This window comes from Patiria miniata, unplaced genomic scaffold (assembly GCF_015706575.1).
Source record: "Patiria miniata isolate m_02_andy unplaced genomic scaffold, ASM1570657v1 HiC_scaffold_25, whole genome shotgun sequence".
NCBI classification, from domain to species: Eukaryota; Metazoa; Echinodermata; class Asteroidea; order Valvatida; family Asterinidae; genus Patiria; species Patiria miniata.
The window spans coordinates 14,504,307-14,518,018 of NW_024037064.1; the positions used below are offsets into that span (position 1 = coordinate 14,504,307).

The window sequence follows — 13,712 nt, forward strand, 5'->3', positions numbered from 1 at the left end:
AAGGAAATTCGGACAATTTACAAGAAGCACGTGGATTAGAAATAATAACAGTGCCGCAAGAAGAGGATGTGCCATAGCTGGCAAAAAAAAAATTCCCCTCTCCACTCTGTTTTCCAAAGATGGAGATCAGAGGGGCACGTAATGTGGCATTCCTGTAAAAATCATATATCGTAATTTGACAAAAATTAAAAATTTGCTGACGTTTATTAAAATCAGGCATACCATTAAAATTTAATGTTAAAATGGAGATCATTTAATATAAACACCTGGAGAAAATTCATTAAAATTTAAAAAGTTAATTTACATATATTTCTTGTAGAACTCGGCCTGTTTCCGCAGAGCCCTGTCTGGGTGCTGCCGAGCAATGTGCCGGGTCCACCTGGTAGGAACACACGCCGAGTATGGACACCAGGGGCACTTCACCCAGTGGCGTAGCCAGGAATTTTTCAGTGGGGGGGGGGGGGGGGGGGGGCTGGAACATTTCATGGGGGGGGGGCGTCATGTTACTATCTGAGCGGAGCTTAGGGGTTCTTGTACACACATGACCTGGGGTTTTTGTACACAGATGACCTGTTAATTCTTTAAGAGTTACCCGGTGGGGCTGTAAATTGCTGGGCTTGCGCTCTCAATGTTGGACAAGGTTGTTGGGACACTTAAGCTGGCGTTTTGCCAAACGACTGTAGACAACGATTTGCATGACCATACGACCAGGAAAATTTGATCTACAGATACCCCCATCCCCCCCCCCCCCCCCCACCTGTGAATGTTTTATTCATGCTAATTTTCGGACTAGACACCAACATTGTGAGGGGGAGCTTTGTTCAATAATAATAACAATACCTTAAATACCTAATTGTACGCAAAACAGCACATGCACTCCCTTGCATTAAAAGCAACTAGTTCTAACTAACCACAGAAGTCAATGTGGTGTCTACACAAGTTTGATCCTTCTGTTCTTATGGGATGTTGCAAACTTGTCAACGAACTCATCCATGTTCAGCTTTTCAGTGCGCCTCCTCTCAATGTACAACATGCCAAGGTCGCCCAGGCGTTCATTCCCCATGGAGTTCCTAAGATATGTCTTGATTAGCTTCATTGCGGAGAAGCTTCTCTCACATGAGGCTGACGTAACTGGAATGATCGCTGCGATTTTCGAAAGTCGATATAGCTCAAAAAAGGCATTCTGGTAGGGCTCCAAGAAATTGACAAGACCCTGCATGCTCTTTGGAACTGCTTCTTCTTTAGAGGCCTTTCTCTCTATCAGCCTCTTAACTTGATGGAGCTCATGCCTCAGGTCTTCCTGATCTGCCCCATATGTTTCCTGTAGAGCCTTCAGGTTCTCAGGGGACAGAAAGTTTTCACTGGATGGTGTCAGGGCATCTATACCCTTCATCAGCCTGCAGTTTTGGTCGCTAAACCTCCGTCTCATTTCTGGGAACATGAAGTTAATTTTGAAGTCCACTTCAGGGGTTGCCTGCTCCTGCTGACCAGTGGCTTCCAGCACATGGTAGCCTTTCAAGCGTGTTGAAGGTCGAGGAGCTCGTCTCCGTCTGGTGGGCGCGAGGTCATCCCGACAATCATTTACGACTCCATCCACCTTCTGCCAGATCTCACAGAAGTTGTCGTCATTGGACCGCATGTCCTGGAGCTCATCAATGATGACTGCAGCTAAGTTGCTAGCTGCAGACAGGTCCACATCATCTTGCTGCAGCATGGTGGACAACGATTTGGACTTCTGCAGTAGTGTGCTCATCAACACAAGTCGTGCCGCAAACCGCTCATCCATTTGTGCAAGGAAACCTGTAGCTTCGACAGCACGCTCTCCATCGTCATCCTCAGAGATGCGATTTAGCAACCGGAGAATCGCTTTTAGCCGTGTCTTCACAACGACACAGGCATCAGCTCTGCATGCCCATCGGGTGTCGCTAAGTCTCTTTAGGTCGCGAGGCTGCTCTCCAGGGAACATCGCTGCCTGTATTTTGAGCCATCTCTGGTGAACGTTGGACCCAGACACAAAGACGTACAGTTGTTGAAGCAGGGCGAAGAAGCTAGCAGCTTCCTTGACCGTCTTGCAGGCATCAACGATGACTAGATTAAATCGATGTGCATAGCAATGCACATAGACGGCCGAAGAAGCTACCTCTTGTATCCTCGTTGCCACACCTGATACAGCTCCACTCATTACTGCAGCCCCATCGTAACCCTGTCTAACTAAATTAACCCTATAGTCCAGTCCATAGCCACTAACAAGCCCAATGACTTCATCGGCATCGAGACCATCAGCATTCTTGAAGCACAGGTAGCTCTCTGTGATCTGCACCTGATGGTGATATCTCACGACGAGTGCGAGCTGCTCAGTCTTTCTGACATCTTTAGTCTCGTCCACCAAGATGGCGAATTGTTCAGAAGCATGAATCTCCTTCAGTATCTGCTCACGGACCATTTGAGCTAGAGTTTTTAGCATTTCGTTCTGGATCTCTGGACTAGTGTATTTCGCATTGAGAGGTCCTCCTTCAAGGCGTTTTTTAACCACCTTGTCATGACCACTCACCAAAGACAGTATTCTCCTGAGGTTGCCAGCATTGTCTGACCCATCATCTTCACGATGGCCTCGCTGAGCGATATTCTGAGTTCCTGTCACAAGAAGCACCTCGCCAACCGTCTTTATAAAGTGGCGGTTCTCCAGAATCTCCTTCTTGTAGGACTCGCTCTGTTGTTTAAGAATAGAGCCAATCTAAATGGAAAAGGAGATAAAAAAAAAGTGTGCAGGAGTGAATAACCCATATGATTTATTCGCATGAAAGTATTAAATTAGGCAGAGCTGCAGAAGGTCTTGCAAGTGTGCAGACTTATGCACTTATCAATTATGCACTTATCAACCCCGGCCCCCCGCATAGACCCTGGCATAGTCGGGCTCTGGCCGGTGATTTACCATATTCAAAAGTGAAGTCCCCCGCCAAGCCCCGCCTATCCCCGGGTCTAGGGGGTTTGGGGTTGCAAATGATAAGTGCATAATGGTGGTTGCAGCCATATTCCACCACCCCCAGCACACAGGGGAACACAATTTTAAAAGGAAAAGCTGTTGAGAAAAACCTAATATTATACATAGGGTAAAACTCACCTTCTCACTCTCTTTGAAGGAAGCCCATGCAACAATGGCATTGACATGATAGTCAGCTACAACATGTTTGGAGATCTTCCCTTTCTTCCCAAGTGCCTTCTTCCAGTTGGAGAATCCAGTGCTAGTGAACGTCTCTTCAGCACGTGCTGTCTGAGCCAAGAAGTGTCTACAAGCAAAGCAGAAGACTGCGTCGCACTGAACTCCGAGTACTCCAGCCAAGGATGCATCTTGTACCAGGGTGACCTGAAGGACCGATTGCAGTCCTGCTTCTTAACAGGGAAGGTTATGTTCGGCTGTTTTGGTCCATCTGATGGATACTGGGAGATGTCATCTGGACCAGGTGGCTTATGGCTCACTATAAAGCAAAAAAAACCCCAAAAAACAGAGAGAGAGTCATGACAGCAATATCGTAAAGTTGTTAGTTGTGGTGATGCAGCAAGAAAGTGTCAATTCCAAAGAGCAAAATATTAAATATTATATTATACATTTGCTACTACCCATTATTGTGCTTGTCTAAGTGGTTATACTTGTCGGGACTCTGTCAAATTTCTCAATTTTGAAATTCAAAAAATATCCTCAAACTGGGAGTGTGATGAAGAAGCAGAATGCAGCCAGTATGCAGGAGCACTCAAGTAAAGTAAACAAATAAGCTAATATTTACCATCTGGTGCTAAGGTTTCTTCCACACCAATGGTTTGCCGACTATCTCTCTAACAGGTCCCAATATACTTCTATAATGAACTATGATTTCGGTCGTCTTAACATCCAGCATGGTGTCCCCCAAGGCTCTATCCTTGGGCCCCTTATTTTTCTGCTTTATATTAATGATCTTCACAATTCTTCATCTCTTTTTAACTTCACTCTTTTCGCCGACGATACAACCATATTCTATTCTAGCTCTGATGTTACCTCTTTGATAAACACTCTCAACTCTTAACTCAAGTTGATGTCTTCGTGGTTTAAAGCCAATAGACTTTCTTTGAACCATAGTAAAACAAATTATATTTTTTTCAGCAAGTCGGTTCGTCCTCATGATATCAACTTGTCTCAACAGGGTCTCTTCAGCCAAGTTTCTGGGTGTCATCATCGATCAAAACCTTTCCTGGACCGAACACATTTCTTCAATCACCAAAATCATCTCTCGAAACACCGGTGTTCTTTCTAAACTTCGTTTCTTTCTTCCAGCCACCTCTCTGATCTTACTTTATAACATTCTTATTCTCCCGTATCTAAATTACGGTAATATAATCTGAGCGCGTACCAGCAATAATAAACTGAACGCTTTGGCTGTTGCACAAAAAAAGGGCCATTTGCATTTGCACTCTATCGCATCCTCGGGACCACTCTGCACCTATCTTTGCACATCTACGCACCCTCACTCTTACAGACATCAACAAATTGCACACTGGGATCTTTATATACAAATTTACTAACAATCTTCTCCCTCGCACATTCTCCTCATACTTCACCTCAGTTCATGAAATTCATGATTATTCAACAAGATCCCGCAATAATCTGTTTGTTCCCTTCACTCGCACCTTGTATTCTATCAACACCCTTCGGTTTTACGGTCCTCGTTTATGGAATGCCATCCCCAATGACATAAGAACGGAGTCGTCCGTGGGTCGATTTAAGATCTCTTATAAACGAGTCCTCCTCTCCCATTATGTAACAGTTTTATTTCTCTCCTTTATATCTCTCCTTTATTTCTCTCCTTGTTTATTCACGTTTGAAGTCGTCATCGGTTTTTGAATTGGTAATTTTTGTTCGTATTTTTTTTGGGGGGGGGGGGGTTTGCCGCTAGCTATCGTCGTGTAAGTCTTTTGTCTTGTCTATCTCGTCCATGTGTTGTTATCATGTTGTTTTTCTGTTGTTATTGTTGTCTGTAAGGGTTGTTTCCTACAAGCCTCGGCTTACTTAAACAGCCCCATACTCCTTAGTTTCTTTTGTACATAAATCGATATAAGTTTAACATTTCTTCATAGCGTATCTTACTGGTATTAATTTTCTTTTTTGAGACATATTTACTGATTTTGTTAACTTGTTATTTACCAAATTTCTTATTTATTGATGGATGTATTCTCTGAAGGAGTATGAAATAAATGTTTTCTTGAATTGAATTGAATTGAATTCCATTTGCTGGACCTGCAACTCTACTGAGTCACATTCGTCATTGCTGGAACCACTGTCATCAGCTACCGGCAAACTAGTATCCTATATTTCGAATGACGTGCCTGGTAGATTTCCCTCGTCACCACCACCTGTGCAAGCCCTTTTGGATGGGTCGCCTTCACTCGCAGGTCTTGTTTCACCTTGACGTTTTCTCATAGATGAGAACATCGAACGTATATCTGCCATGGTTATGACAGTTGAATCTATGAGAAAAGTAACAGGCAGAGTGGAGTTAACTATCCTTCAAATAAATAAAATTCTCTAGGGTGAAAGGTTCTGTAATATTCTGCACCATATTGGCTGACAAAACATCCTTAGGAAAATATAAATGTACATAGTTACCCATTTTTCAATTCAATAAATACTGAATGAGTTTGAAATTGCACAAAATACGAAATATACAACTTTTGATAAATGTTTGTGGCAAAAATTTCTGACAACATGTGTCTAATTTTCTGAAATACATTTTTCTGAATATCACAAATTAATCTAGATGCACAACTGAGGCTAGGCCTAACTTGTTACTTGTTAGGCTACGCAGTCGACTGGGCCAGTGCCACACATGCATAGGCTAAGCCGCTAGGCCTACGTTTAGTCGATCATGCGTCATTGTAATGTTGCGTGTCTCATTACTTATAAAGAACAGACTTACTCACCATGAATTTCAGTAAGACTGGTGGTTCATTCTCTGGGAATTATCAAAGAAATAGGAATGAAAGGCTGAAACTGAAAGCACCCCGAAGCTGCTCAACGCCCAAATCGATATCTCGCGGACCCGACGATGGCCATGGCATGTGCGTCGTACTCATCAGACAACAGGGGTGTCAGGTTTCAACTTTGTTTATCGGCAACATTTGGCCGTAGGCCTAAGGGCTCCTTTCAAGTAAAAATTTCAAATGGTCTAGTTGTGTAGTATGTTGGTTCTTGGAGGCTTCAAACTCCGAAAGTGGATTAGCAACTCTCGTGAAGTCCTGCAGACAATTCCACCATCTGAGAGAGCAAAGACAGTTCTTTCTCTGGATTTGGACAGGGAGCTCTTACCTACCGAACGAGCCTTGGGTGGTCTTTGGGATGTAGAGAGTGACGTCTTCACATTTGATGTTCATGTGAGCAGCAAACCGCTGACACGCCGAGGACTGCTAAGTATTGTCAGCTCGGTGTATGATCCATTTGGGTTTTGCTAGTCCTTTCATACTTACCGCCAAGATGCTGTTTCAGGAGATTTGTAGACGAAAAATTGGTTGGGATGATTCAATACCGGATGAGATCGGTAGGCAGTTGGAGAGATGGTTGGCAGACTTACCTCAGCTGAAGAGTCTATCAGTACCCCGTTGCATCAAACCACAAGGGTTTGGTACTAGCACTACAGTTCAGCTACATCATTTCTGTAACGCCTCAGAGAGGGGATATGGCGCGGTGACTTACCTGCGGCTACAGGATGTTGATGAAAGAGTTAGCTCTTGCCTGCTAATGGCCAAGGCCAAGTTAGCACCTCTGAAGAAAACCACCATTCCACGTCTGGAACTTGCTGCTGGTGTTGTCTCCGTCAAACTAGACGAAATGATTCGAAGAGAGTTGTTGTTGCCTCTGCAAGAAAGTGTTTTCTGGAGCGACAGTATGATTGTGCTTCACTACCTCAGGAACGAGGACAAACGCTACCAGACCTTCGTGACCAATCGCATTTCCAGGATACTGGAGCTCTCCAAGGCATCGCAGTGGAGATATGTTGACTCCATGTCTAACCCGGCTGATGATGTCTCGAGAGGTTTAACAGCTATCGATTGCGGAAAGCGGTCGCTTGGATACTTCGTGCAAAGGCAATTCTCCTTCACCGGATTGGGAAAGGAAATTCAGTTTCAGAGCCATCTCAGCCACTCACGGTAGATGAAGTATCTTCTTCAGAGAAAGCCATAATACGTCATGTCCAGCACATCAGTTGTGATGATGTTACTCTGAAGTCACATTCCTTTCGGAAGTTGTCACCGTATACGACAAATGAGGATATTGTGCAAGTTAGTGAAAGACTAGGCAATGCCGATCTTGCTGATGATGTCAAACATCCCTGGATTCTAAGACCCAAGCGGCATCCTGCTGTAACACTAATCGTGAGGCATTATCAGGAAGCTACGGGGCATTCTGGAACAGAGCGCACACTTGCAGAAATCCGTCAACAGTTCTGGGTCGTAAAGGGTCGTTCAGCTGTGAAGCAAGTGATCCACAAGTGCATTCAATGCAGAAAGAGAAAAGCACCTACCTTGATTCAGCGTATGTCCGACTTGCCAACAGATCGTGTAACATCTGGGCTTGCGCCATTCAGCTTGGTAGGGGTTGACATTTTTGGCCCATTTATGGTGAAGCGTGCCAGAAGCCAAGTGAAGCGTTATGGCTGTTTGTTTACATGTCTGTCTACACGAGCAGTTCATCTTGAGATTTGTCACACGTTAGACACGGACTCTTTCATCAATGCATTGCAGCGTTTCATATCTCGCTGTGGTCGTCCTATTGAAGTGAGGTCTGATAATGGTACCAACTGTGTTGGAGGGAACCGTGAATTACAACAAGCGATCCAGGAATGGAATCAGGATAAAATTCATGACTGTCTACTTCAAAAAGAGATACGTTTGGTGTTCAATCCGCGTGCAGCATCTCACTTTGGTGGCGTGGTAGCGCCAGATCCGAACAGTTGGTTCTGTATTGAGCAGTTTACTCCGTCAACAAGTACTTACTGACGAAGGACTCCTGACACTGATGTGTACTGTTGAGGCAATTGTCAACGGGAGACCAATTACTCGACTCTCCGATGACACACGGGATCCTGCTCCTTTTACACCAATTCACCTGCTGCTCCTCCGCTCCGGACCCAAGCTGCGTCCAGGACAGTTTGTAGAGCAGGATGTCCACAGACGAAGATCGCACCAAGTACAATATCTTGCCGACGTCTTCTGGAAACGATGGCTCAGAGAATATCTGCCGTCATTGCAAGAACGGCAGAAATGGATCAACCCAAAGCGTAATGTCAGTGTGGGAGATCTTGTGTTGATTAGGAGCGAGAACGCACCTCGATACCAGTGGCCCATGGGACTTGTGGTGACAACTTACCCAGGCAGGGATGGAAAATGTGAGATCTGTGCAGGTGAAAACACATACTGGAGTGTATCTTCGTCCAATCGACAAACTGTGTCTCTTGGAGGGAGACATGATGGTCCAAGAGAACGATACTTCTTGATGCAGACTGAGGGTCAGCCGATCAACGCAGAAGTTTTCATGTGATGGACATGTGAGATCAGCGTGAGCATATACAGATTTGCTATTAACTGACACACCCTGATGAGTGTCGGTGGACTGTAATTATTATAATTGGTGGTGGGTTTTGTAATGAATTTTGGATGACACTTTAAGTTTAAATTCTGCCTTTATGTTTAGATAATGTCTTGATATTACAAGAGCATTAGGGGCCGGAATGTAACAGACAGAATTTGACACTTGTAAACAAGTCTAGCAAACTTTCCTTATTTGCATAATTATGCATAAAAGCTCTTGCATTTTTGTTGCGTGAGGGCGCTCTTTGATTGGGTGTGGTGAGCTCCTTGGAAATGCATGACCACATGTACATGTGTATGTACATGTGCACACCTATGCAGACACCTACATGTATGCAGACATGCTCTGACAACACTCTGTAATTTGCCATTTATGTGACATCCCTTTGGAAGCTCAGCAAAAGTAAGTTTACAGACATTTATTTACTTATTTATGATTGTGATTAGAGATTTAATTTCATAATTTAAAAGGAAATTTGTGTGTAAATTTGGATTATTTAGCCAGTCAAATTGAACCATGTGAGCCACTCCTTGTTTGTCATTGAGCCCCTTTGTAAAAATGAAAGACATTGGAGGATGAAAAGTGTTTGTTATTTATACTTACCATTGATAGATTTATATAATACTTGACTCAAAATAAGTTTTGTTTTTCTTTATACTTATAGTTGAACCTTGCTTGCTTGCTACTTGCTTACTACTACTTGCAACCTGATTGTTTGCCACATCCTACTGTACATGTTACTTGCTACTAGAGACACCACTGTGAATTGTGAATTAAACCTTGTGATAGCAATCCAAGCATGAGTTTCAAACTGAGCGTATTGGTATTCCTGTAATCTTGGGAGGTTACAGTTTGTATTTAAGCAAAAGCCATAATAAATTCAACCCAATTTACTTTTGTTCAGGCGTTCATGCACACAACAATTCTTAATTGCAACGTAATTTAATGGAATATTTAGTTTGGACTCGACAAAACAAATTGACGTTAAGTTGCATTCATTTGTTTTAAGAGTTTATTTATACGCAAATCTGGATAAGTAAACGTTACATCATTAACAAAATTAAGCGTTTGCACACGTGCCATTAATATTAATTCAGTTATGTCCACGTCAAGGTTATATTGGTAACTTGTGGTTGTGACAATATTCCTTCATTAGAGCCTTTTGTGTAATGAATTTTTAGTATTTTATTTTAATGGCTGGACCATAACTTATTTTGGGTTATTTGAATTCCAATTGTATGCATTCTAAGTGTTTGTAATGTTGTAACATTCTTTAAGTTTGGCCTGTGGGCCACGATGAGAACGAATTAAAAAAGTATCAATCAATAAATAAAAAGTAAAATGAGTATAAAATCGATTCAGTTACATTTCCATGTATGATACAGTAAGTAACCGGCAACTAAACATGCGAAGTCAAACACAGCTACGGTTACTGCAAACAGCATTTTGATTCTCTGCTTGCTTTTGTATACTTGCCCAGCTATGTCTGTCCAAACGGCCGACCTTGCCAATTCAATCACAGGTTGTCGTTCTGGCCTGTTAGTCATGTCGGGTAACAGCCCAGAAGGCCTATTCCTAGGTCTAGGTCTGGGCCTAAGCCTAGGCCTAAACACTGGAGACGGCCTGGTGTTTGGCTCTACTTCATCAACACGCATTTCGACCAAAGTTGACATTTCTATCGAAGAAGCCATGTTGTGCATTTGCCTGATACAATAACAACTGCCAGCTGAATGGAATGGAACACGGTATTCCAGGGCATATAATGCAATATACAAGGAATACTATATGCAGGGAATATGTAACCACTAATTTATGATTATCCCAGATTTTCGTGTTGCAATGACATGTTATCTTATTTATTTGTTAACATTTGCGAGGTTTAAAATTGAGTTTCCATATTCCAAATATCCTCGGAACTGGTAAAAAAAAGTAAACAAATAAATGATTTTGCGTATAGGGGGCCTAACCAATATCCCATAAGAAAACTCATTTCAGTTTGCTGTTTTCACCATAACAGCGGCGAGTATTATTAAGGCAGGATGAGCGTTTCATTGAAACCTATTAATTAAGCCACTTTATTGATACAGGACTTAATTATTTTGGTTCATTCTTCACGGTAATTTAGACATGTTTCACGTAAGAATGTTGCACTAAATATATTTTAGTGCAAACAACGAAGCTTTATTCGAGTACATATTAAGTAAATATTTATGTATTATTAACCCCATTTTAAACTCTTTTGCTTTTACTCCTTATCGTGTTGATAAAACTTAACAAATTAAGTTCAATTCAATATTGAGCATGTCGCGTTTTTTTAACTTGGATATCAACGTAAACGCAACTAAAGGATATTTTAGTATTATTTAATCACTCATTTGCTTTAATAGTTACTTAAATAAGGATAATCATTTTAGGAATACCAACTTAATTAGGAAATTTAATTGATATCGGTTTTAACTATTTTTGTCGTATTTTAGGACTGAAATGTTTAATGCTAATCTGCCAGTTTATGGATTTTAGTACCTTTTACTTGATTTACTTTAGTGCGAACAACGAATCTTTATTTGAGTTTGTATTAACCATTATTGTTTATTTATTAGTTACTCATTTTTAAATGCGGTTGCTTTTACTTCTATATCTTGTGAATGAAACAACTTAAGTTCAACTCAATTTAAAGGATTTTATATCTTTTACACTTAAGTTTCAAAAAAACAACAGAAACGAGGTTTTTATTATTGTTTAATCATTATTTTGGCTAAGTTAATAGAAATTGAGTCAGAATAAAAATTTGAGCCATGCAAACTAAATAATGACAATTTGTTGATATCGGTCTTACTTACTTTTTGGCGTTTTTTAGGACTCAAATTCTTCATGTTAACCTAAAAGTTTATGGATTTAAGTAATTTGTGCTTATTTTGTTCAAGTGCGAAAACGTAAGCTATATGTGGGTAGGTATTAACCAAATAGTTTAATAATTATTTACTCAATTTTTAATGTCGTTGGTTTTACTGATCTTTCGTGTTGATTAAACTTAGCATATTAAGTACCATACAGTTTTTCAAATATTGGGTTTTTTTACTTAACTTTCAACACAAAAGCAACAGAAAATAGATTTTAGTATTATTTAATCATTAATTATGTTTAATATTTACTTATGCCATGATTCATTACACTCAGACACGAATACATGTACAATCAAAACATCATTAATCGATATATTGGATTTGCCGCAGCCTGAATGAGTTTATTAAATCTTCATGCCAAATCAAAGAATGTTTTGTTTTCCGTTTTACCATACGCACCACCAGCATAAATAGACGGCCAGATACCAGTCTTTCATTGCTGAAATCCGTTGGGCAAACTGACTCTTACAAACCATTGGGTTGATCAGGCCCACCGAACCTGGGGTACATAACCGAGCCCCCACTCCGGATCAACTTTAAACCGTATCTGGGGTAATAACGGTCCCCCACTCCGAAAACCACCTGTGGTATATCCACGCCCCTTCTAAATTGCTCCGAAATTGATAGGACACTTGTAAAACTTTTAAAGTAATTTCCTTAATTGAAACACAAAGTTCGCTGGCATAAATAACTGGAATGCGTCGCGGTCGGAACCGACTTCGTGGAAGCAAACCCTAGCCGGCACAGGCTGGGTTATTGTTGTAAAGGTTTGGAATTAAACAATTATAAATCAATGTCAGCACATTTCACTGGACAGGCTCAGCAACCCTGGAATATGGCTTGCCGAACCCTGTTCTAAGCTGCTCTCTCCATTCACCTAAATTAAAACCTTTAGACTTTGTTACATTAAGGCGAGAACCGCTAGCTCCTTGAAACATGCTGATGATATTAAATAATCTGTGAAGAGAAGGAACATTTCGAACGATACAAGTTGTATCGTCCGCATATTGAAGTATTTTACAATGCATGTCGTTACGTCCTGGAATAAAAATGCCTTGAATTCCCTTGTCGTTGCGGACAGCCGCAGCGAAGAGCTCAATAAAAATGACATAGAGAAGAGGTGACAGGGGCATCCCTGTCTAACACCTTTCTGTAAGGAAAACAGATTAGAAAGGAAACCGTTAGCAAGAACTTGGCTAAAAATATCCGTATATAAGATTTTGAGCCACTTAATAAAGTTAGGCCCAAAACCAAATTTGTGCAGCACTTTGTAAAGAAATAACCAATTCACTCGATCAAACACTTTCTGCTGATCCAGCGAGATGAGCAGAGTGTTTTATGTAAAGAAGAGAAATGTATTCTCTTGTTTGCATAAAACACGAGGTTCCGCAGAAGTCAGGCGTTATCCTGTATGGATCTCCCTTTGACTCCGCAGGTCTGAAAAGGACTAATAATCGTGGATAAAACAGAAGAAAGACGGTTACGAAGCGGTTTGGCAAGAATTTTATAATCTACATTCATTAATGAAATCGACCTTTTGTTTTGAGGCAAAGAAGGGTCGCCGGGCTTATCCAACAAGGTGATAATACCGGTCCTCTGTGAATTGGCTAACATATAAAGATTAAAAGAAGTATTAAAAACACTAAGGAGATCAGAACTAATAAGGTCCCAAAAAGTGGAATAAAATTCCTTCGGTAATCCATCGCTACCAGGGCTTTTGCCGTTTAGCATGTCCAGTAAAGCAGCGTCAAGTTCATTAGTATCAAGAGGAACCTCTAGATTATTAATGTTCTCTTCTGTAAGAGTGTCGAAATCTGGTCTTAAAAGAAAGATTGAAAGCTATCAACAGTATCGTCTGCTGAAAAAAAAGATGTATAAAAATCTTTATATAATCCACAATTTCTAAAGGTGAAGATGAAACAGACCCGTCTGGGCGTTTAACTGTGGGGATGGAAGAAGCCTTCTTGTGATTAAATTCAGTACGAAAAAAATTGCTAGATGGGTGCTCTCCTTCATTTAGATGAAAAATGCGAGATCGCACCCTCGTTCCTTCAGCTAGAAAATGATCTAACTCAGAAAGTTGAAGCTTAATCTGGTTATACTCGGCAAGAAAGTTTTTGTCTTTGTTCCCTTGGTGAAGAAAGGCGGTAACCCGGTCCAAGGAAGCAAGTAGACGAACTTTCTCTTTCTTTCTA

General features: G+C 41.2%; 2 protein-coding genes across 2 annotated transcripts; one reads left to right on the forward strand and one right to left on the reverse strand.

Annotated features, from left to right (window-relative positions):
* Positions 1-931: 931 nt before the first annotated feature.
* Positions 932-6,399, reverse strand: LOC119733112 (zinc finger MYM-type protein 1-like). The gene is made up of 4 exons (XM_038206691.1): positions 6,339-6,399; positions 5,950-5,981; positions 3,122-3,364; positions 932-2,734 (listed from the first exon to the last, which is right to left on the reverse strand). Exons 1-4 carry the CDS (start codon positions 6,397-6,399, stop codon positions 932-934), a joined length of 2,139 nt encoding a protein of 712 aa, XP_038062619.1.
* Positions 6,400-6,499: 100 nt separating this feature from the next.
* On the forward strand, positions 6,500-7,177 carry LOC119733113. The gene has a single exon (XM_038206692.1). The coding sequence runs from the start codon at positions 6,500-6,502 to the stop codon at positions 7,175-7,177; it is 678 nt and encodes a 225-aa protein (XP_038062620.1).
* Positions 7,178-13,712: the final 6,535 nt, after the last annotated feature.

Bases quoted from the DNA above. Each gene is read 5' to 3' on its own strand.
- LOC119733112 (XM_038206691.1), bottom strand. From the start codon at position 6,399: ATGAACATCAAATGTGAAGACGTCACTCTCTACATCCCAAAGACCACC. The intron at 5,982-6,338 runs GTAGGTAAGAGC...GATAATTCCCAG, and splicing joins GACCACCCAAGGCTCGTTCG to AGAATGAACCACCAGTCTTA. The intron at 3,365-5,949 runs GTGAGTAAGTCT...TCGGTCCTTCAG, and splicing joins CAGTCTTACTGAAATTCATG to GTCACCCTGGTACAAGATGC.
- LOC119733113 (XM_038206692.1), top strand. From the start codon at position 6,500: ATGCTGTTTCAGGAGATTTGTAGACGAAAAATTGGTTGGGATGATTCA.